The 24,507-nt window shown below is 34.3% G+C and overlaps 1 protein-coding gene across 1 annotated transcript; it reads right to left on the bottom strand.

The window, feature by feature from the left end:
• Window positions 1-21,515: 21,515 nt before the first annotated feature.
• Window positions 21,516-24,120, bottom strand: LOC141674275 (uncharacterized). Its single transcript, XM_074480996.1, has 4 exons — window positions 23,996-24,120; window positions 23,452-23,899; window positions 22,508-23,321; window positions 21,516-21,787 (listed from the first exon to the last, which is right to left on the bottom strand). Exons 1-4 carry the CDS (start codon window positions 24,118-24,120, stop codon window positions 21,516-21,518), a joined length of 1,659 nt encoding a protein of 552 aa, XP_074337097.1.
• Window positions 24,121-24,507: the final 387 nt, after the last annotated feature.

The following is a 24,507-nucleotide window of genomic DNA, read 5'->3' as shown; positions in this document are numbered from 1 at the left end:
ATATATGTACTTCCGAAAGTTTTCAGAGGAAGTACTAAGGATGTGAGTTGACCGTTGTCAACATATAATTAAATAAGGGGGAAAAGTTTCTCTTTGAAACTATATTCAAAATATTAAATAAGTCGGGATAATATTCTCCGACGATCTGAAATTATTCGAATGATTTTCGAAATCAGAAGGTAATTTAAATCCGGTTCTATGATTTTTAAATCATAAATAAACCCTTTAATAGATAATAATTAATTAAATGATAATCGATAAATAATTAAACCTCGAATGAGTTTACTCTTGTAAAAGAATATTTAAAATAATATTCCTCGACTAGTTTATGTCTATGAAATTAATAATCTTTAATGTTTAATCGGGTTTGAAATAAATAATCGTTAGAGTATACTTCTCCCATAATAAAGGAATAGGTATATAATATTTATTATTTGAACAATAAAATATAGTTGATGGAATATGATCGTTGGGAAGTCATTTTAATAAAAGTTCGAGGTATTTTAATGTTTCGTAAGTGGACGTTGAGTCCCTTTAAAACGTACTATTATGGACTTGTAATCGTCCTATAATATCACCGGAATGATTCCCGGGTTTTATCTTGAAATCCCGACCGACTCTCGGTCTTATTATAATACATTACGCTTATAGCGGAATTAAACATTTCACGATATATACTTATCGTACAACATTGTTATATCATGCAAAATTCAATAACTACGTATCATGGCAAACATGGTACTTATGAAATGATAATAAAACAATCCTTTCACAATATAACAGTAAATGGAGTTGGGTTCGTAAACTTGCCTGGGTATCTCGAGGTGGAGGATGCTCTAGGTTCCGCTCGGAAATCTATTAATCATAAACACAATTCGTTAGGTCCTGTTCTAATTTACGGCAACTCGCATTCATGCGCTACTTATTATGCATCCTCTCAACTTGTACTACCCTTATTATTCCTTTAAGTCCTTATTCACATCATGATCGCTTCATTTCTCTAAGTATCTTAGGTTCATTTTCATTATCGCCGTCGGCTCCGCTTATGGATTCTACGGTTTCTACTCGCGCGATCTCGGCTCCGATATTTTTATAAAGTTGAAAAATCATTATTTTCACTTGAAATTTTTGTGAAAGTTAGGAAAGTCAATATTTTACTCTCTGTAAAATTTCATGATTTATGAACACATTTAAGTCGATCCTTTATATTTTCAAAATTCATAATTCGTAGCAATTTTTTTCGCGTAAATCACTTTTAGTAAAACGACCATAACTTTTGATCCGTAAATCGGAATCAAGCGATTCAAGTGCCTAAACGATCCTTATAAAATTTTATATCATAATAAAGGGTTTTTTTTCAAGAAACTACAGTTTAAATCTTCGGAACTTTCTGCAGAAACTTAAAGTTATGATTTGTTCGTTTTAACGGAATTACGTTTACGATCGGGGTTTCGTTTACGCCCTAACTCTTAACACAACCACCAACAATCATCATCTCATCATCAACAGAAAAACTCCTCTCAAGGACATCATCTTTTTGAGGCAACAACAATCAACCTCACATCTACTTAACTAAACATCAAGATTTCAGCAATACCACTTCTAAAACTAGATTTACATCTATATACTAAATGGATCTTGAAAATGAATCTTAACTAAAGTTGGGCCAAAGATTTTTACCTTTCTTGAAAGCTTGAGATGTGTTCTTGAGGATGGTGTAGTCTTGGAAGTGCTTGGTATGATTTTTGGAACCTAAAACCACCATTGAAATCAAGAAACCAAAGAAGAGTTACTATTCATACTATTCACTAGTAACTTTCTTGATTTTATTTCACCCATCAAACCTTGATAAAAAGAGATGAAAGATTTTTCTTACCTTAGTTTGGTTTTTAGGAAGCTCGAGAATTAATGGGATGATTTTACCATGGCTAGATTTTGAGATTTTGATTTCGAATTCCTCCCTTTTCTTGAAATAGCGGAATGGAACAAGTGGGGAGAGAAGGAGGGTTTTTTTTCTTGCTTCCTTGGTTGTTTCTAGGAAATGAGATTGGTGATATCTTCTATTGATTTGATATTCTCTTAGTTCGTATCCTAGAATATTATTCTTGTTGCAAATCTTGGGGACAAATCCAAGTAGCTTGCTAGTTTACAAGCTAAACTACATGTGCTAGCTTCCTTAGCATACTATTTGGCTAGCTTGCTTGATAATCCTAAGTTTAGCTCACTATTTGATAAAGTAACCATGGTTACTTTCTTACCATGGTTAGTTAGGGCATTACGTTTATTTAATCGTTTACACGTTCGCTCGGTCGCTTAAGCATTTTCGTAATACTTACTCGTAAATGGTTCGCGACCTAATTCCTTTCGTATTTATTCCTTATATTTTGAATTGTCATACTTGAATATAAATCCGTAGGGTTTTAATCTTGTAATTATATTGTGATTCCCGTAATCCTCGATGAGTCATAAATACAGTCGTTTTTCAAAGTTCGTTTTCTTCGAAAACTAATAGCGTTTACATACACTCATTTGGTACGTATAATCATAATATCAACTCCGAAACTCATTTTCTCATGCACTACATAGTGTAGGCTCAAAAGTTTTTCTCGTCCGTCAGGGTTACTATTCATTAACGTTTTACTAGGTCTCAAAAATTCAAGTTATTACAAACCAAGTAACATCAACATAAATTATAAGCATCAGTCATAATCCAGATTCAAAGTTCATGTTCTTAATTCGAAAAGAAATGAATCAATAAATCAATTCGAACACAGATTCACAAGGATCCAAACAACACATTTTAATAACACTTAAAGGACTGATTTGTGAGTCGAACTCATACCTAAGCCTAAAGTCTGGTCTGGCTATTAGGTCTTACCTGGTTGACTCAGTCGCAAACTGAGTCAACATCCAATTCTCGGATTCACGCTGCATGAAACTTGGTATTTTCTTCTCCGAGTTGATTTTGCAGCGATTCAGTCTTCTCCTGTCATGAAACTCAAACAAAACGTTAGGGTTTCATAGTATCAATCAATCAAAACTGTAAAAATACATTTATATATATAAATTAATCAATTTAATGTCTGATTTGATGATTCTCGTTCGATTTATATAGAAATCGTCAATTTTTATCATCTAAATCGATTTATTTTCACCAACCCAAACAGAAAATTCATCGAATCAGTCTTGTATTTGATGAATATGTATATATATAAGTATAGATTACAAGAATATCTCTGATATTTCATCAAATTTGAGAGCAATTGATCGCAAAAGAAGGTTTAGGATTTTGAAGGAAAGAAAAAGAGAAGCGGCGAGAATAGGGTTTGAGATAGAGCCGTGAAAATGACACTGTACATACAGTGATAGTATAAATATTTTAGCGAATGGACGGTTGTGATCTGTAAGGGTTAGGTGTGTATGGTCAGGATTAAAAGGGAATAAGTAATTGGGCTTTGAATAAGGAAATGGGCTGGGTTTGGTTTTTAATGTGCTGGTTTATATTTTTAAATATATATATATATATATATATAATTTTTTTTTGTAAAATGTATATGGGCTTTATATAATAAAAATGGGCCGGGTAACATTTGTGATTAAGCTGGTTGCAAAAATAATCCAGAAAATATAATATTTTTTATAAAACTATTTTTTAAAATATCCATAATAACCTTTTTAAAAAAATGTTTTTGGACTATTATAAAATATTGGGCCTACAACACTTGTTGGGCTGGTCCAAAAAAAATATCTATATATATATATATTTTGTAAAATTATTTTTCAAGAAACCCTTTATATATTACAGAAATTATTTATATATATATATGTGTATATATATTTATATGTTTGTGAAATTATTTTTCCAAAATAACATATATTTATATATTTATCTGTAAGTAAATATCATGAGAATAATTATATATATATATTCAAGATCAAAATAGGTATATATATAAATGATTGAAATAACAATATAATATTAATTTACATGAGAGTGACTTCTGAATGTTTATAAATCTCATGGAATAATAAATATTCACTCGATTAAATTTATTTTCGCGGTTAATCTGAGCTATTTAAGTTATAGTTATCTTAACCCGATCAATAAATTTTTTTATTGATAAATCTGAGTTTTAGACAAACTTAATAACTTGATCGGGAAAATATCCTTATCGGTGAGATTACTTTATCATTCTCAACTGTTCTTTATATAAACCATTATTTCACATATTCCAACATTCCTAAATCCAAGCGAAGTTTAGTAAATCTTTCAGAATTTAATGGTTTTATGAATATGTCAGCGAGATTGATCTCAGTATCAATATGAGTCATTTTTATATTGCCTTTATTGACATGATCACGTAAAAAATGATGTCTCACATCTATATGTTTAGATCTTGAATGTAATACGGGATTTTTGCTAAGATCAATAGCACTCGTATTATCACATAAGATTGAGATCACATCAAATTTTATATTATATTCAGCTAGTGTTTGCTTCATCCACAGTATTTGAGCACAACATTTTGCAGCTGCTATATACTCATCCTCGATTGTTGAGATGGATACAAAATTTTGTTTCTTTGAAAACCAAGAAACTAAACATCCACCAAGAAACTGACAAGTACCACTAGTACTTTTTTTGTCGACTAAATGCCTGACATAGTCCGAATCAGAAAAATAAAATAAGTCAAATGGTATTCCTTTTGGATACCAAAGACCAACATCAGTGGTTCCTTTAAGATATCTCAATATCCTTTTTTACCGCGGATAAATGAGATTCTTTTGGTGCTACTTGAAACCTAACACACTTATAAACACTATATTGAATATCGGGACGACTTGCAGTTATATAGAGCATGCTACCGATCATTCCCCGATATTTCTTTGTGTCAATGGGAATTCCTTTTGGATCTTCCGTTAATTTATTGGATGTATACATAGGAGTAGAGATGGGTTTGACATTATCCATTTCCAATTTTTTCAACATCTCTTTACAATACTTGGATGAGAGATATGGATGCCTTCATCAGATTGCCTTATTTGCAATCCCAAAAAGAAGTTTAATTCTCCCATCATACTCATCTCAAATTCCTTACTCATATTTTCAGAGAATTCTTTACATAGTGCAATGATGTCATCTACGTATATTTGTACGAGCAATATATTAACTTTTACTTGCCTCGTAAATAAGGTTTTATCATCCGTTCCCATATTAAATTTATTGTCTAGTAGGAACTTGCTCACCTTTCATACCATGCTCTTGGGGCTTGTTTTAAGCCATATAGAGCTTTATATAATTTATAGACATAGTCGGGATGTGTTGCATTTTCAAACCCGGGAGGTTGTTTCACATATACTTCCTCTTCCAAAATCCCGTTTAAGAATGCAGATTTCACATCCATTTGATAGACTTTGAAATTTTTGTGACAAGCATAAGCCAATAGCATTCGAATTGATTCAATTCATGCTACCGGTGCATATGTTTCATCAAAGTCTATACCTTCCATTTGGGTATATTGTTGTGCAACTAATCTTGCTTTATTTCAAACTACCGTTCCATTTTCATCTAATTTATTACGAAATACCAATTTTGTACCAATTATGGAAGTATCATGAGGCTTAGGGACAAGTTCCCACACTTTACTACGAGTAAATTGGAGTAATTCATCTTGCATAGTAGAATTCCAATCCCCGTCTAATAAAGCCTCTTTCGCGGTCTTAGGTTCTATTTGAGATAGAAAACTAAGATGATTCACAATGTTTTGAACTTGTGAACGCGTTTGAACTCCCTTCCTTAAGTCTCCAAGCACATTATCTAGTGGATGACTTTTTATAGTGAGAATTGCTTTAGGAAGTTCCTCTTCCTTTTCGTCCAATTCTAATGGATTTTTATGTACGGGAGTCCCGAGATCCATATTTTTAAATTATCGAATAACCTTTTCAATATCATCTTGTTCAACATTTTCTTGGTCAACAAGATCTTTATATTTCTCCGGTGGTTTACTTTCATCAAAAGCGACATTCATAGATTCAAGAAATATACCTTCGTCTGAGATTAAACACTCAATAAGCTTTACAATTGTTCGAGTATCCAAGAAATATACCTTCGTCTGATTTAGGATCAAACTTTGTAAGGTAATCTTTTAAATTTAATATGAAGCACTTGCTTCGAATACTCGAAAGTAGCTTAGTTTTGGAGTTTTGCCAAAATATAGCTCGTAAGGAGTCTTTTGTTTTATAGGTCGTAGTAAAACCCGATTAAGAATATGGCAAGCGGTTGACATAGCCTCGGCCCAAAAATATTTAGGTCGACGATATTCATTTAGCATTGTGCTAGCCATTTCTTGGAGTGTTCTATTTTTCTGTTCAACTACTCCGTTGGATTGAGGAGTGTATGGAGCGGAAAAATTATATGTGATGCCATGTTCATCACAAAAGTTGGTAAAACTAGAATTCTCAAATTCTTTATCATGATCAGTCCTTATATAGACTATAGTTTTATTTTATTGATTCTGAATCCTTTTACATAAAGATGAGAAGGATTCAAAAGCATCGCTTTTGGCTTTGAGAAATTCAGTCCATGTAAATCATGAATAATTATCCTCAACTACCAACGTATATGAACAACCTCCGAGACTTTGTATAGGAACGGACCGATAAGATCCATATGTAGTAGCTCGAGTGGTCTCGGGGTAGATACCATAAACTTTTCTTTGTGAGATGCTCGAATTTGTTTACCAACTTCACAAGCTTCACAAGTATGATCTTTATGATAGTTTAGTTTTGGTATACCTCGGACATGGTCTATAGTTGATATATTCTTTATCAACTTCATGTTGACATGTCCTAATCTTCGATGTCATAGCCATGAATCATCATTTATAGTGATTAGACACACGTTCACTTGCTTGCTCATGTCACATGTATAAACATTTTTATTTCTGGGGCAAGTGAGAACCAACTTTCCAAATTTATCTAATATAGAATAATGGGTAGTGTAGAAAATTGCCTTGTAATCATTGTCGCATAATTGACTAATGGAGAGAAGATTGTACTTTAACCCGATGACCAATTGAACGTCAGATTTTAACTTTCCCATTTCCGATATCTCCGATGCCGACAATATTTCCTTTAACTACTATCACCAAATGTTACGCTCCCCACGGTAATCTTTTTAATGTTGTTCAAGAGTGACTTCTTACCGGTCATATATGTTGAACATCCACTATCAAGATACCATATGTCTTGTTTCGCGACAAGACAAACCTACAAACATGATTAGTTAAATTTATAGGTACCCCTTTGTCTTGAGAGTCCTGGGGTTAGTACATCATATATAACATTTGATTTATGAAAGAATCTAGGCATGGTATAATTATCATTAGGCATATAAATATTTCTAGATGCATAAGACCTAGTTTGAGGTTGATAATACCTAGAGCTATCATGAAATCTTGACGGAGCATGATAAATATTATATTTATTATTAGCATGGTAAGTAGCATAAGCATTTCTACTAAAAGGTTGTTGCCTTCTAAATGCATTACCATTTAAATGATATTGTGTGTTTCTATTTTGAAACATAGTAGGTTGATGAGACCATTGTTTCCTTGAATTTGTATATTCCATATTTTTGTAAGGCACATGTTTATCATCTTTCTTGTATGATTCCTTGCGAATCCATACATGCTTCCCCTCAATTTCATTATTCTTGAATTTGCAATATTGAATGGTATGTCCCATTTTATTGCAATAAGAACATTTATAAGATGGTAATTCGGGTGAAGTCTTTATTGGTGATACAAATCTCTGAGTATTTCCTTTAGGAGGAGAATTCTTGTTATATCCCAAACCTTCATGATTATATGAGGTTTTTGTATGCACCATTTGATCCAACATCTTATTGCCTTTTATAAATCTTTGAATGACTTCTTCAAGATTTTCATTTTCTTTCTTTAAGGCATCAATCTTGTTGTTAAAGATTCTTTCTTGATCCTTAACTTGAGCTATGAGTTTATAATTTTCTTCTTTTAACCTTAGAGCTTCACCTTTAAGCTCATTGGTTTCTAATAGCTCCTTTTCCTTATCAAGATTGTCTTTATAAGATGTTTCTTTATCTTGAACATTTGATTCATTTAGAATCTTCAAGTTCAATAGATCAACGTGAAGTTTACAAATATTATCATTTAATTGTATCTTTTCACATTCCATCTCTTTGTCCTTGAGAATTAATGATATATTCTCCGTCTCAAGATTGAGTATATTTTCTTGAAGTTTATTTACCTCAATCTTGATGAGATGGTTTTGATCTTTTAGAGATGTAATCTCATTCTCATCTTGGACTTTTAAGTCCATCATCCGAATATATTCTTTATTTTGAGTATGATGAATTTCCTCAGTTTTCATCTTCTCAGACCATAGCAAGTGAAACCTTTGTTCAACATCTTTATATTTATTTTTATAACTTACTAGAAGTTCAATTAAATAATGCTTATTCATATCTATGAGAGATAAATTAGATTAATCTAACAAAGATTTAATTGAGACATAGTTAGATGTTACCTCTTGATTTGAAGAGGAGATTTCTGTTGAGGTAGTTTCATCTCCGAGAGCCATTAAGCATAGGTTGACCACTTCTTCACTAGCTTCCGAAGGTTCTTCATCTTCCCTTAGATCCCAACCATTTTCGGCCACGAGAATTCATCCCTTTTATAGTTTAGGACATTCTCTTTTATAATGACCGGGTTGTTTACACTCGAAACACACATCTTGTATTTCTTCCGGAGATGGATCTTTAGGTTTTGGAGGAGTGTAAACATGATGGTTTGTAGAGGCATTGGCATTACCATAGGTATTTATATTTTGATTGCCTTTGCCTTTATTGTAGCTCGTTGACGGATAAATACTCTTATAATTGGAAGAATAATTTTGAGAGTAATTTGGCCTTCCGTTAGAGTTAAAAACTTGATGTTGATTATTTGATTTTAAGAAGCCTTTTCCGTATCTTTGAGCTTTGCTTTGAAGCACACGACGAAGTTGTATCGTGAGTAGAGAAATTTCACCCTCATCGAGATTTTGGAGTTCCTCGTTTAACTCCTCGTTGTTTTCATCTTCATCAATTAATATGGCCTTTAGAGCCGTATTTTTCTTTTTATCCTCCACTTTTGGAGAAACCTTTTCCGGAATATTATCTTCTTCGTAAGCTCGAATATTTCCGAATAGGTTATCAATCTTATAATCATTTAAGTTGTGCATCTCTTTTATAGTAGTGACTTTAACCTTCCAACTAGGAGGTAGAGATTTGAGCACTCTTCTATTTTTTTCATTTTGAGTATAATTCTTTCCAAGTTGAGATAATTCATCGATAATGCGAGTAAATCTTGTTTCCATATCGATGACATTTTCTCCTTCTTGGAGTTTAAAGTTCTCGTACTCTTGGATCAATGTATCCAACCGAGAATCTTTTATATCAGTGGTTCCTTCATAGGTTACCACTAATTTGTTCCACATTTCTTGTGCCGACTTGCAATTATTTACTCTTTATATTCTTTTTTTGCAAGTGCACTTGTGAGAACCATTTCCGCCTTGGAGGCTATATTCATTGTAGCTTCTTCCTCTAAGTTGTATTCACTAACCTTCTTTTCGATGATGATGTCATCAACAGTTTTGGTAGGAATGCGAACACCATCTTCGATAGTCATCCAAACTTTGACTCCTTGAGATCTAGCATAAATGCGAAACCTCGTTTTCCATGCTGCAAAGTTGGTGCCATCAAATAGAGGAGGTCGTGAGCTAGATAGACCTTCACCATGTTGGATTTTTAATGCAGCGGGGGCATGGAAAAACACTTTTACACACATAAAATCCAAATAAAAGAATACAGATCATGAATAAAAATTCGAGGGATCGAATCTAACCTTTAAAATAATTCGGAGACAACGATCAGAGATCCTTAGCAGTTGTTCCTCAAGTGTGAAGCACTCCACCGATATCCACCAAGAAAACGATGTTAAAGAGGAGGAAGGAGGTGGAGAGAATTGGGTTTTCCAAACTTTTTGGGTTTTGGGGTTCTTAGGTTCGAATAAAAATAGGGTCTATAATAGTGTATTTATAGGCAAAATTTTCAGCTGAAATTTTTCCATAAATATTATTATTATTATTATCCCATTTATTATTCTCACTAATAATTAAAACACCTTTTAATTATTAATCCTTTTTCTAAACACTTTATAAATAATTCTCTCTCTTGATTTAATTTCCAAAAATTAAATCCTTAAAAATATTAAGAACTTTTCTTAATTAATTTATAATCAATTAAATCTCATTTAATCAATTATTAAATTTGCCAATTAATTATTTATTTCACAAATAAATAATTATTAGCCATTATTAATTAATTCCTCCACCATTAAATCATTCTCTTTTTATGGTGTGACCCTGTAGGTTCAATATTAAGCCGGTAGTAGAAATAAATAATAATAAAACTATTTTATCATTATTTATATAAATTCTCTAATTTATTATATATGATTAATTAATTAATCACATTTATTCTACATCGTGAGGGATACTTCTCAGCATATCGCGACTATCCGGATAATATGAATTCACTGCTTAGAATACCAAGAACCTATTCAGTGAATAGTTACCGTACAATAAACTCCTTCTACCCTACAATGTCCCGATTAAATACAAGGCATGGATCTCGTGTCAAGCCTATCTAATTCAATCACTTGCTTACCATTTACTATGCGTAGTTCTATGCAAATTAGAAACTCCTTTCTAATTTCATTTACTCTGGCCAGAGATTCCTGAACTAGCATAAGTGGATCAGCCTTGAACATTCGCTTCCTTCACTGGAAGGGGTAGATCCTTTATTGATCATACACTATCTTCGTGTACAAATTCCTATACCCAGAAGAGCCCTAATAATTATCCCTGGAGACTAAGAACTAAACCAAAGCATAGTTCAGTGTACACAAGATGACTATGATGACCTCAAGTCTAAGGATACTTGCACAACTATCACTATGTAAACAACTGCTGACACGTGAGTGAACTCCATCAGTTGTTCAGCTGGGCGAGTCATGTTCAGTGAACTTATTCTATAATAAGCACCTACATACTAGCTATAGTGTCACCACACAAATGTCTATGAGAACAGACATCCTTCATAATGAAGCAAGCATAGTATGTACCGATCTTTGCGGATTATTAATTACCAGTTAGTAATCCTACGACCAAGAACTATTTAAGTTTAGAGTTATCATCTTTTAGGTCTCACTATTATGATCTCATCATAATCCATAAAAAGCTTTACTCTAAACTATGGTATATCTTATTTAAACACTTAAATAGATAAAGCCCGTAATAAAAACAAAACAAGTCTTTTATTAATATTAATGAAATCAAAACAGATTACATAAAAGTTATTCCTAAAACCTCATACATGATTGGACTTAGGACATATTCCTTTCACACCACAACCAACGGGATTAATATACGCCATTCCAGATCACTTTTTGTTGTGCCTGTAGATATGCAAATCACTTAACAAACACGTTAAAAAGCACCGCTTTAAGCTAGAAGGGGGTTTAATAGCTTAATTACCAATTTAAAAATTGTTATGACATTTTAAAATAATTTATCCCTTTTTAAAACTTTACCGAGTGGTTATGCAGTTTATATGTGCAGAAAAATAAAGTGCAAGGAAAGAAAATACCACACTGCAATTTTATCCTGGTTCGTGATGGCGCAACCTCTAATAGATTCGCTCACCTCTACTCCAATCCCCGAGCTCCACTCCCGGACTCGGGATTTTCCCTTATAATAAACTCGCTCCTTTAGTAGGCGGAGAAGTCTTTACACCCTTACAAGTATTTGTCTTGGTTCGTAACACAAGGGTCACCACCTCAAAATAATTGTAATACCTACACAACTTATCTTAGACAATAACTCCCCGCTATTTCTTCAAAGTTGATCTAGAACCTTTGTGTGGACTTGGCTTCCTTAGCTTTTTTCGGTCTTGGATCTTAGTGATCCGGTCTTGGGTCTTTCCTCTTCCTCACGGTGCGAAGACTACTAACTCCCCGTTAGTACGTCTAGGAATTGGGTCTTAGAACGAGAATCATCTCACGTCACTTCACCTCACTACAAAACTAATAAGACAATCCACGAAACAAAACAAGTAGAGAAAGGTTTATTTTGAACTAGTATGTTACGGTACTAGCCCATAAATAATATAATATCCAACTAAGAATATTAAAACTGATTAGTTATACTTGACTTAGGATAATACAAGATGGTCAAGTATATTTATAATTACTCCTTTATAGATTAAATTAGATAGGTGGAGTAATATGAGAAGTCTTTTTATATAAAGCACTTATGGCTTATGACTTCTTTATTATTCTTCTTCTTTCGATTATGTATTTATGGATTGAAGAATACTTTAATTAAAACCTCGGAGTTGTAATTTTACCTTTAAGTATATTAACTTAAGGTTTTAAGGTATACTTGTATATTGACGATTATAAGGTCAAAGTATACTCTTTTGACTTCAAGCACAGTTAATAAGATTTACGAGTCTTAGCAAGATCCAAATAAGTTAAGTGCAAGTAATTGGCTTAAGATTGTGCTTTCAAAGTTTGGACGAATAATTACGAGTATTTTATAAATATCGTAGTATAACTCCACGGAACACTGAAGATGTTAGAAGGGGCTTATACGATATGACTCATAATTATTTATATACAAGATATGTGTTAGCCAAGATCCAATTAAATAGCGTGAAATTAATTGGCTAACTCGTGGATTTGATTCGTCCTTAATTTTAACGAATGATTACGAAGTGTTTATAGATCAAGTTATAATTCCCGGAACACTAAAGATGTTAGAAGGGATTAAAACTATGCTTCGTAGTAATTTATGTGTATGAAATGTGTTAGCCAAGATCCAATTAAATTAAGTGCAAGTAATTGGCTAACTCGTGAACTTAATCCATTTTGATATTTGACAAATTACAAAGTGTTTATAGATCAAGTTATAATCCCCCGGAACACTAAAGATGTTAGAAGGGATTTAAATTTACTTTGTAATATTTTATGCGCATGAGTAATTGTTAGCCAAGATCCAATAATAAAAATAATTGGCTAACTCGTGAACTTGGGTCAAATATAATCTCCCTTTAGGAGATGAAGTACTTTTTTTATAGATCTTCTTCTGGAGATGATTTATGTGAAGATCAAGAACTTATTCGAATTTCGAGTTTGAACCTTAGTTCTCTTGAGAACTTTGTTTATAAGAGATCTTGTATTAGAGCTTCAGATGAACTGGAGAAATTAAGTACAAAGCTCAAATAAAAAGAACTCAAATAAGAAGCTTAAAGTTACCACTTTTGAAGAATGGTCAGAAAAGTTCGCCGGAAAAATTCGCAAGAGGTTCGGCCTGATTTTGGCACTTTGGTCGAACTTGGGCAGCCCTTCGGGAGGCCGGGAAGTGGTAGTGGATGAGCTCACTTGGTGGGATAAAGCTTGGTTGGGTGAAGCTAACTTGGGTTTCAAAAAACTTGTATATATGTAAGTATATAGAAGAGAGAGAAGGTTTTTGAGAATAAGTGTGTGTATAGAATTTGAAAGAGATGAAGAGAAGCACTTCTTGAAAAAATCCCAGCAACTTTTTAGCTCTTTAACTTGAAGAAAATGGGTTGGGGTGGGGGTTTATTTATAGGAGAAGTTGGGTGGATTGAATGGTGGAGATTTGAGTAAAATGGATGGTGGATGATGTATGTCACTTGGATTGATGACATGGAAAGCAAATTGTGTTTCTTTGCAACTTGCTATATGAGACAAACAATTTTATGGGTTCAAAAACTCAGCTGATATATTTGAATAAATATATATTTTCCTTTTCTTTTAATCATTGTTTAATCACTTAATTAAGGATTAAACACCATTAATTATGACCACCTTAAAAACTCCTAAATAAATACCATAAAAAATATGATAAATACTTAAATAATATAAAATGATGTCCTGCAAGTTTTGGTCAACTTAGGTCAATGGTAGCTAGGTCAAACGTGGTCAACTGTGGGACCAACTGCCTCGATTTTTGTGGCCGGACAAAAATTCTCTAAATGTTACGAAATTTGTACCATACTTAGAAAATACCATTTAAATGATCCATAACAAATTTCAAGTCATTATAGCATGTGGAAGTATTTTATCTAAAATAAAACTGGTCTGTCAGCCTTTTCTTCCGAGTAAAAAATGTCGTTGGTTTTAAAATGAAGGAGATGGATCTTTTGACCAAATTTTTGATTTGAATAAAAACTTAAAATATATTTCCTAATATATAAATTATATTTGGATGATAAGAAATGTGTTTGAGTATTTTTGAATAATTTTCTTCGAGAAATGCTGATTTTACAAAATGGGAGAAAATTACTATAAGTATACAAAAATGAGTTGCCGAACTGGATATTAATATTCCAATCATGAATATTAATAAACTTTGAATAAAAATTCTTTTTAATTGATGTGAGAACATATTTTTGAGCGAAGAGTTAAATATTTTATATAGCAAGAGACCTCTAAAGAGTATTTCTGATATATTCCTTATTCGAGCTTGTTGCCATATTCCTGTTACAATATTGATCTAAGAAATGTCATATCTTGATGTTTCTTCTTTGATCATATTGTCTTAAAGATATATTCCATAATAGATATAATTTTGATATTTTGCAAAACTGGAATATCTCTTTGATAGAAATGATTTTGCTAGTTTGACTTTTTGAATTTGATTTGGATCAATTAAATTATATCCTAAGGAAGAGGATCTACGTGTTCTTAATTTTATGTTTAATCATACAAATACCAAAATAAATAATATATCGAAGATATCCTTTCAAGTATTGATAAGGAGTCTATAAAGGATGATTTTAAGCTAAGGGAAGAAGAGTGAAAATAATCAAGGAACAAAGATTGATCTGAGCTCAAGGTATATGACCCCGGACTACCCTAGGGCACGTCCCGTGCTCTATGGACGGATTAGCAAGTGAAATGACTATGAAGGATTAGCAAGGAGGTTGCTCTGACAACTAAAATGGGAAGTAAATGAAGCAGAAGAATGATGCAAGAGAAGAAGAGGAGCCCTGGAGGAGCTTTCCATGACTAGGGCGCACCCTAAGTATAAAAGAGGCTCCAGAGGACTATAATCCTTTCCAGAGCGCGCCCGAAGAAGGAAAAGGGCCCTCGAGGAGCCTGTTATCCCGGAAAACATGTTGAAGGCATCGTTTTGTAGTATTGTGAGTTGTCTTCGTAGGGGAACAGTCGTAAACACTCAGTGTGTGCTTTGGGATTTATCGGGTTGTCCTCATAGGAAGACTTTGGGATTATATCACACTTTACACTTATACACTTGGGATCACTTATCCTATAGTCTGGTGGGTTATCCTCATCGGGGGGTACAGATGTGCTTGAGAATTTGCGGTAAGTCGTGGCTATACTTGCGGTTACGATCGGTGAAAATAGTGATAGTGGATGGGATATCCACCGGCCGAGGAGTTTCCTTATATGTGAAGTTCTGAAGTCGTAACCGAGTCTTAGTGTCACACCCTAAAACAACCACACACACTCGAAACAATAACGAACCATAATTAGATTACAAACTTATAAGTCTAAAAGATGATAATAATAATACGATTACAAACCCAACCAAAATAATAACAATTCTGAGATCTTTACAAGTTCAGAGTTTGGAACAGCCCATCTCACTGATACCACAATTACAAATCGGTGGATATCGCCTAATCTATATATTCTACTTGCGCCCTCAAATGGTCTTCACCCTGCCTACCGGTTAACTTACGAGCGGTCTGCTTGGTACGAACCATGATTGCTGGCTGTAGAACAGGGTTAAATACAAGAAAATGAGCTAAAATGCTCAGCAAGTACTATCAGTTCTACTATATAAGGCATTATCAAAAAAATCACGGGTTCATAAATCAAGAGGTTATAGATGCTTGTAAAAATGACAATAAGAAACATGAAGTTTTAATATAAAGACATGGTAAAATTATAGCAACTGAAACATGGCATATGGTATCATGGCATCGGGCAACATGTTATAATCAATTAAATATCAAATCATCAAAATTCATTTTAGGATGCTACGGATTACAGCCAGTGATCAGCCGCGAAGTAATCCCGAACCGCGCTGGGTTCTCAAATATAATGGGATCCCTAGGCTATATGTGAGCCTATCAATAAGTGTGAAAAGGACTTGCGTCTAGTCTAATCCACTAAGTCAAGAAAACATTTATTTTATTTTTAATGATTTATAACATGGATGTCGGGGAAAGATTTGGTATCACTTTAATGGAATTGTAACAAGAGAATTCGAGTTCACAAATGAGGTTCGCTTTAGGGAATTTGGTAGAGAGTTTAGTATTCATGATCTAATGGATAAGGGATATTTTAAAGGTAAGGTACTAACAAGATTAAGAGTTATTAACGGTAGTATTTGAATTAGTTAATGATATGGTGATTATCACAACTATGCATTCACGAAAAATATGTATACTTGAAATAATTATAAGCATAAGGAGGTAAGTAACTTGCCTTCCAATAGTTCTAAGATTATTCGATCTTGACGGTACAAGTCTTCCCCTTCGCTTCGGAACCTACACATTTTATTAACTTCATTACTATTCAACTTTTAAAACCTCATAAAACTATAAGCTCCTAGACTCACTATTACTTTTATCTTAACTATTATTACACAAGAACTTATGATTATAATAATACACATAACTTATTCACATGCAATTCAAGTAATCCACATAGTCACATAATCACATAATGACATGGTATATGACACTTAGTTATTATCACCTAAATCTCTAAGCACATAAGCAAGTAACACATAAGAACTACTATTTACCTTAACTTAAACCTAAAGATGATGCGCAACACTCATACTCTTCACCACAAAGTCCCAATTATAATGAACACCGCTAAAGTTTCCTAAGGCCACTCTAAAGGTGCTCTCCGGTTTCTTGGTGGAAATGGGAAGTCTCTACCTTGGGAATTCACTCCAAACCAATTCCTAAAGGTTGTTAAGACTCTAAACTAACTTCTAAAGTTGGTGAGACTCAGGGGCCTCACTCCTATATGCTTACAAAAATTAATACTCTCACTAAGGTTTCCTGCTAGGACCAATTTGCACTACCCCCGCTCTTTGGCAGAAATCTTGACTTTTACATGGGGCCTTCTAACAAAACCAATTCCCATGGATTCTTAAGACCTAAACCTAACTCTCAGACTTGGTTTCATGGCAAAGCCTCACCTAGGATTCTCTAGTCCTCTTCTCAAAGTTGACACTGCCCAGCCTCCCTCGAATTCACTCTGCTCTGTTTTTACTTACATAAAACTCACTTTTCTCACTAAATTTTTAATTCTATTAGTTTGTTAAGCTTTCTAAGTATGTATTATACTTATTTAAGCCAAGGCCCCATGAAGGCCTAGCCTATGGCATGGTTATAATCGACCAAAGTTCAAGGTTACGTAGTCCGGCCCTGTTCTGAGTTACTCTCGGAAATGTGTGTGTGCACCTACCTAAATGCAAGTTTTTCAATGAATCAAAACCACTGGACTCAAGTAAAACTCAATTCCTAACTCCAGTAAAGTCAGGCCTAGCAAAGCCTCACAAAAACTCACCTAAAACAGCCTATACTTATGGTGAAAAATTCTGCTACAAAGGGCCTAGTGTACCTCCTTCCACCTTAACTCCCATTTCAACATCAAAACCAACATGCAAGCCAACAAATCTATCCTACAGTGTACAAAACCCTATTAACTATCATTTATGGAAAAATACGAGTATAAAAGTAGCCATATAAGCCATTTACCAAGGAAAAAACAGAGAGCATAGCAAAGCAGATTTTACATATGCGAGTTTAAGCAAAATTTCGAACTAAAAATACATGGTACCAACTTGATGGCTACAAAATTTTATAATGACTTATCAAGGCACATAGCATACTAGCTTTTCAGAGCAAAAATTATGGCATGCATTGCACAAAAACTCAAATTTAAATCACATAACACATTTGTCTGAAATATCATTTATATTATGACATGCAAGTACTAATTTCTACTTTTATCATAAAAATCATAGCATACAAGGATAGAAACTTTTTAAAATACATTTTTAAAAGATCATAAGTTCTTTGAAAGACACATGCAAAGTCTCTTTCTTTTTTGAAAACAAACAAAACTATCACACAAACAACAAAAAATCATTCGGCTCCTTGGGAGTCATTGCCGAATGCTTGAGGCCAAGATCATGGCTTGAAAAAAGAAGCAAAAAACTTCATCAAGACCATCTCTTACTCAAGTTTTATGAGTCACATTAGGTTCAACTCTAGATTCACAAGAATCAAAGTTAAACCCTTGGCTTTAGCCACATGCAACTAAGAAACTAACCTTAAATGAAGATGTAGCACTAAATGTAAATGTCCCTTGCTTAGATGAATTGAAAGGTGTTAAGAAAATGAAGAAATGAGGAAGAAAAATGAGAGGGGTGGGAGAGGTTTAGGTGCGGCCGAGAGGGAGTAGGGAGAAGAGAGAGTGGAGCGATGTGTTGGTGGAAAAGAAAATGATGTGAGATGAGTGTTTTACTTAGTTTTTGTCTCACCAAATGGTAGTGGAGTTTGAGTTTACTATTTTATCCTTCATCCACTAATAGCAAGCTTTTGCATGCAAGGCTTTATTGGTCATTTGTTTGGACAAATGGAGTTAGTGGAGGGTGAAAGGACGGCCTTACCCTTGATCTCTATTTGGGTGGAATTTGCATGCAAGGGTACACTTGTAATTCAATAATTAGCAAAAGTATAATTTAAAAGAATGATTTTTAGTAATTAAAATACAAACCCATAAATCACCAAATTAATACCATAAAACTATGGGATTTTAGAAGTTTAATAAAATTGTTTTCAAAAATTTCAAACAAAATTTTTTTATATTAAAACAATTTTCTAATATTATCATACTAATAAATAAGTCATGTGAAATATAATTAACAGATTAAAAATTACACAAGCAATTGTAAATAAATTGACTCTACTCCACAATATTAGAACATAATTTTTCGCCTAATTACAACTTATTCAAATATTACTAAATCGCGAGAATTCCAATTATTAATTAATCGCATAGTCACAATCATTCGAATAATATCAAATTGCACTACTTAATTAATCGCGTAATGAAAATCTTACTTGTGTACGAAAGCTATACGCTTAAAAATATTCCACCAACATTCGTAATGCCATACGACAAAATCATACAATATATAACGAAACCACATAATTGCCATTATATCACAGAATATTTATGAATATATACATCGCACTTATAAAATAGTTCAAATATTTACTGGTTGTCACATCCTCTCCCCCTTATAGGATTCTGTCTTCAGAATCTAGGAGAATAGTTAAGGATACCGATTCCGTATTTCAGATTCTAATTCCCACGTCACCTCTTCAACTCTAGGATTCCTCCACAATACTTTCACAAAACTTACTGCTTTATTTCTAAGAATTCTCTCTTGTCGATCCAGTATCTGCACGGGTTGCTCTTCATATGATAAATCAGCTTGAATTTCCACTGGCTCAATCTCTATTACATGATGGGCGTCCGGATTATACTTCTTTAGCAATGAGACATGAAATACATTATGCACGTGCTGATATTGTGGCGGCAAGGCTAGCTCATAAGTAACTTTTCCTACTTGGTTCAAGATTTCAAAAGGTCCAATATATCTTGGAGCTAATTTCCCTTTCTTACCGAATCGGGTCAAACCCTTCCATGGTGATAATTTTAGCAATACAGCTTCCCCAATTTTGAATTTCAAATCCTCCCGGGTGGGGTCCGCGTATTTCTTTTGTCTATTATGTGCAGCAATGAGTCTCTTCTTGATCACAGTGACAGTGTCCTTCATTTGCTGAATCAATTCAGGTCCAAAAATCTTTCCTTCCCCAACTTCATCCCAACTCGTCGGTGTTCTAAAATTTCGCCAATATAAAGCTTCGTATGGTGGCATGCCAATACTTGAATGGTAACTATTGTTATATAAGAATTCTACGAGTGGTAGGTGATCGTCCCAACTTTTTGAAAAATCAATTGCACTGCTTTGTAACATATCTTCGATGGTTTGGATTGTTCATTCGCTTTGGCCATCGGTTTGTGGATGGTATGCCGTACTCATGTTTAATTTCGTTCCGAGATTTTCTTGAAATTGCCTCCAGAACCTCGAATTGAATCGCGGGTCTCGATCTGAAACTATCAATATAGGTACATCATGGCGTAACACGATTTCACGTATATACATATGAACTAGTCTGTCTAACGAAAACTTCTCATTGATTGGAAGAAAATGAGCCGATTTCGTAAGGTGGTCAACTATCACCCAAATTATGTCGTGTCCAGAACCTGTTCGCGGTAAACCCACTACAAAATCCATGGAAATATTTTCCCACTTATATTCTGGAATCTTCAATGGTCGAATCAAACCACTTGGTTTCTAATGTTCTGCTTTCACTCTTTGGCATGTGTCGTATTTTAAAACCCATTCTGTAATTTCTCTTTTCATGTTCGGCCGCCAGAAGCTCTTCTTTAAATTATGGTACATTTTGGTACTTCCCCGGTGAATCAAAAATCTTGAGTTGTATGCTTCTTGTAAAATATTCTTCTTCAATTCAGTCACATTTGGGATCCAAATTCTTGTCAAAAATCTCAACACACCTTGTTCGTCTTTTTGTGTACATATCTCTTCTCCTGTCAACTGATAATTCTCTTGAGTCATTACTTCATCTTGGCATTTCTTTATCCTCTCTAGTAGTGTTGGTTGAAAAGTAATGGCACAACACATTTCTTTCGCTCCTCCATATTCACAAAGCTCTAACTGTAATTTTTCAACTTCATCAGATAATTCCTTCGGCATTGTTATCATACTTAGCTTTTCCTTCCTACTCAGAGTGTCTGCTACCACGTTGGCCTTTCCCGGATGATATTGTATCGAACAATCGTAGTCTTTGATCAATTCCAACCATCAGTGCTATCTCATATTTAGATCCTTCTGAGTAAAGGGGTACTTCAGACTTTTGTGATCCATGTATATCTCGCACTTCTCCCCATATACGTAGTGTCTCCATAGTTTTAAATCAAATACTATCGCAACTAATTCTAAGTCATGAGTCGGGTACTTCTATTCATGTGGTTTAAGTTATCTTGAAGCATACGCTATCACCTTCCCATGTTGCATCAATATGCATCCAAGTCCTTTATAAGAGGCATCACTGTATATCACAAAATCTCCCTTATCATCTGGTAATGCTAAAACCGGAGCAGCTACCAATCTTTTCTTCAATTCTTGAAAACTACTTTCACACTTCTCCATCCATTCAAACTTCTCATTCTTCCTTTTCAATTTGGTTAGTGGTACGGTAATCTTCAAAAGTCCTTTACAAATCTTCTGTAGTATCCCGCTAGTCCCATAAAACTCCTCACTTTTGTAGGCATCTTCGGTGCCTCCCAATTCATTACAGCCTCGATCTTTTCAGGATCTACCCTAATCCCTTCACTTCCAACAATATGTCCTAGGAATCTTACTTCGGTTAACCAAAACTCACATTTCGAGAACTTGGCATACAATCTCTCCTTTCGCAATACTTCCAAAACTATTCTTAGATGTTCCGCATGATCAGCTTCTGACTTTGAATATACTAAAATATCATCGATGAAAATTATGACGAACTTGTCCAAGTACTCCTTGAATACACGATTCATTAAATCCATAAAAGCAGCCGGTGCATTTGTCAACCCAAAAGCCATAACGAGAAATTCGTAATGTCCATATCTTGTTCGAAAAGCCATTTTTGGTATATCCTCAGACTTAATCTTCAATTGGTGGTATCCCGATCGCAGATCAATCTTAAAAAATAAGAGGCTCCTTTGAGTTGGTCAAACAGATCATCAATCCTAGGAAAAAGGTATCTATTCTTAATTATTAACTTGTTCAATTCTCGATAATCTATACAAAGTCTCATGCTTCCATCCTTTTTATTCACAAACAAAACTGGCGCGCCCCACGGTGAAACACTTGATCTTACAAATCCCTTGTCTAGTAGTTCTTGTATTTGCTTTTCTAATTCCTTTATCTCCGTTGGCGCTATCCTATATGGAGCTGTCGAAACAGGTTCGGTGCCGGGTGCAAGATCTATTGTAAACTCAATTTGTCGATCTGGGCGTAAGCCAAGAAGCTCTTCAAAAAACGTCTAGAAAATCCCTTACTACTGGAATGTCTTCCGGATTAGGAACTTCTCTCCTCTTATTAACTATATACGCCAAATATGCTTCGCATCCTTTCTGAATCAACTTCTTTGCTTGCGTCGAGGTGAGGAATGTTTGAGTTTGCCTTTGGCCCTTGAATGTCACTTTCTTACCTTGAGTTGTACTTAATACTACCCTTTTATCCTTACAGTCTATTTGAGTGCTGAAACTTGCTAGCCAATCCATCCCTAAGATCACGTCAAATTCGCCTATTTGGAAAGGAATAGGGTTCGCAGGAAAAATGTGTCCATCTATCTCTATTGCACAATGAGGGCAAATATGATTTACAGATACTCTATCTTGATTAGCTAAGATAATGGATAAGGGATCATGCATCAATTGGGTTTCACAATTCAATTTATCAACAAAAGACTTTAAAATAAATGATCTGGTGGCTCCCGAATCAATCAGTACTTTAGCACTAGCAGCATTCACAGAAAGCGTACCTGAAACCACATCGGAGCTTTGAATTGCATCCTTCACGTTCAAGTTGAAAGTTCTTGCTTGAGCTAAATAAGTCAAAGCTGGATGATTTGAGGATGATGCTATCTGAGGTTGATTGAAAGACATTGGGAATGATGAGGCTGGCGTAGGAGCTGCTTGATTTACAGGGTAGGGTACAATGGTAATTTTCAGCAATTGATTGTTACCCATTCCTTTGCATTCTTGTGACACATGTCCAGCTTTCCCACACTTATAACACGTGATGTTGGCCTTCTGATTCTTACATTCATGAGCATAATGGCCTTTTATATGACACTTGAAACAAACAACATTCACCTTGTTACAGATTCCCGTATATCGCCTATTACAAACCTTACATTCCGGAACTGATCCTTGCAGGGGTTTCTGTCCATTAGTTGATTGAGATCTTGTTTCTTGCGATTTATTCCCAAATTTTTTCTTCTTGAAGTTCCCGGGTCCACTCTGAGGTTTAAACCTTTGATTAGTTATCTGATTCTGACCTTTATAACTTGAACCTTCTTCTCCCGATTCAAATCTTCTTATTTTTGTTGCCTTTCTCCTTTTGATTCTGCTCACTCTCGCCTTCGATTACCATCACTTTCTGAACCACTTCAGCATACGTAGTCAACTCAAAAGCTGCCACACGACTCCTTAACCAAGGCTTCGATCCCTGTTGGAACCTTTTTGCCCTTTTCTCTTCAGAATCAACATACTCTCTCATAAACCTAGAAAGTTCTGTAAACTTCTTCTCGTATTCTCCAACTGTCATATTGTCTTGCTTCAACTCGAAGAACTTCATCTCCATTTGTGTTTGCATATAGCGAGGAAAATACTTATCCAAAAACATTCTCTTAAACCTATACCAAGTAATAACTTCAGCGGCTTCTAAAGATTTTGCCGACTCCCACCAATAGTTCGATTCGCCTTTAAGAAAATAAGTGGCATACTCCACCTTCTGATTATCTCCAACATTTGTTAAGGCAAAGGCCTTCTCCAATTCCTTAAGCCAAGCATGAGCTTCTACTGGGTCTTGAGTTCCTCTAAATTATGGGGGTTATACCGATTGGAATGTTTTGAAAGTAGTGACGTTTGCTGGGGGTGGTTGAGGTGGATGCATTTGTTAAAGAAGTTGTTACTGTTGGGCTATAATAGCAGTTTGTTGGTGTACCAATTCCATAAGTTGTGCTATATCGGGGTTTTGGTTTTCTCCTTCATTTTCTTGGTTATTTGTAGGTCTTTCTCGGGCTCTTCTATGTGCCATTTTCTGAAATAAGAGCTATACAGTTTGAGTGATTCAAAAACTAGGGTATTATTTGTATTCAACATGGTATACAGTTTTTAATATAACAATAAAGGTGATGCATGGTTATGAGCAAGAATTTAAAAGAACAAATATAGGAATCAAGGAAAATGCATAACTGAATTTAACATGGTTCAAGTCGAAAGGTACGAATCACAAGGTACAAATATGAATACAGATCTGAATTAAAATAGTACGAAAGTCTAGAAATGGAAACAAATAACAAGGTCAATAAAAGAAGCAGCCTAATCCAAGCAACTAAAAGTCAAGTCCCCTAGAACTCATCCTAAGCCTCCTCCTCGGACTCCTCCTCACGGGTCCTTGCAGTGTCGGGGGTAGTGTCCTCAC

Source organism: Apium graveolens, chromosome 7 (assembly GCF_009905375.1).
Source record: "Apium graveolens cultivar Ventura chromosome 7, ASM990537v1, whole genome shotgun sequence".
NCBI classification, from domain to species: domain Eukaryota; kingdom Viridiplantae; phylum Streptophyta; class Magnoliopsida; order Apiales; family Apiaceae; genus Apium; species Apium graveolens.
This window is presented reverse-complemented; position numbering and strand designations above follow the sequence as displayed.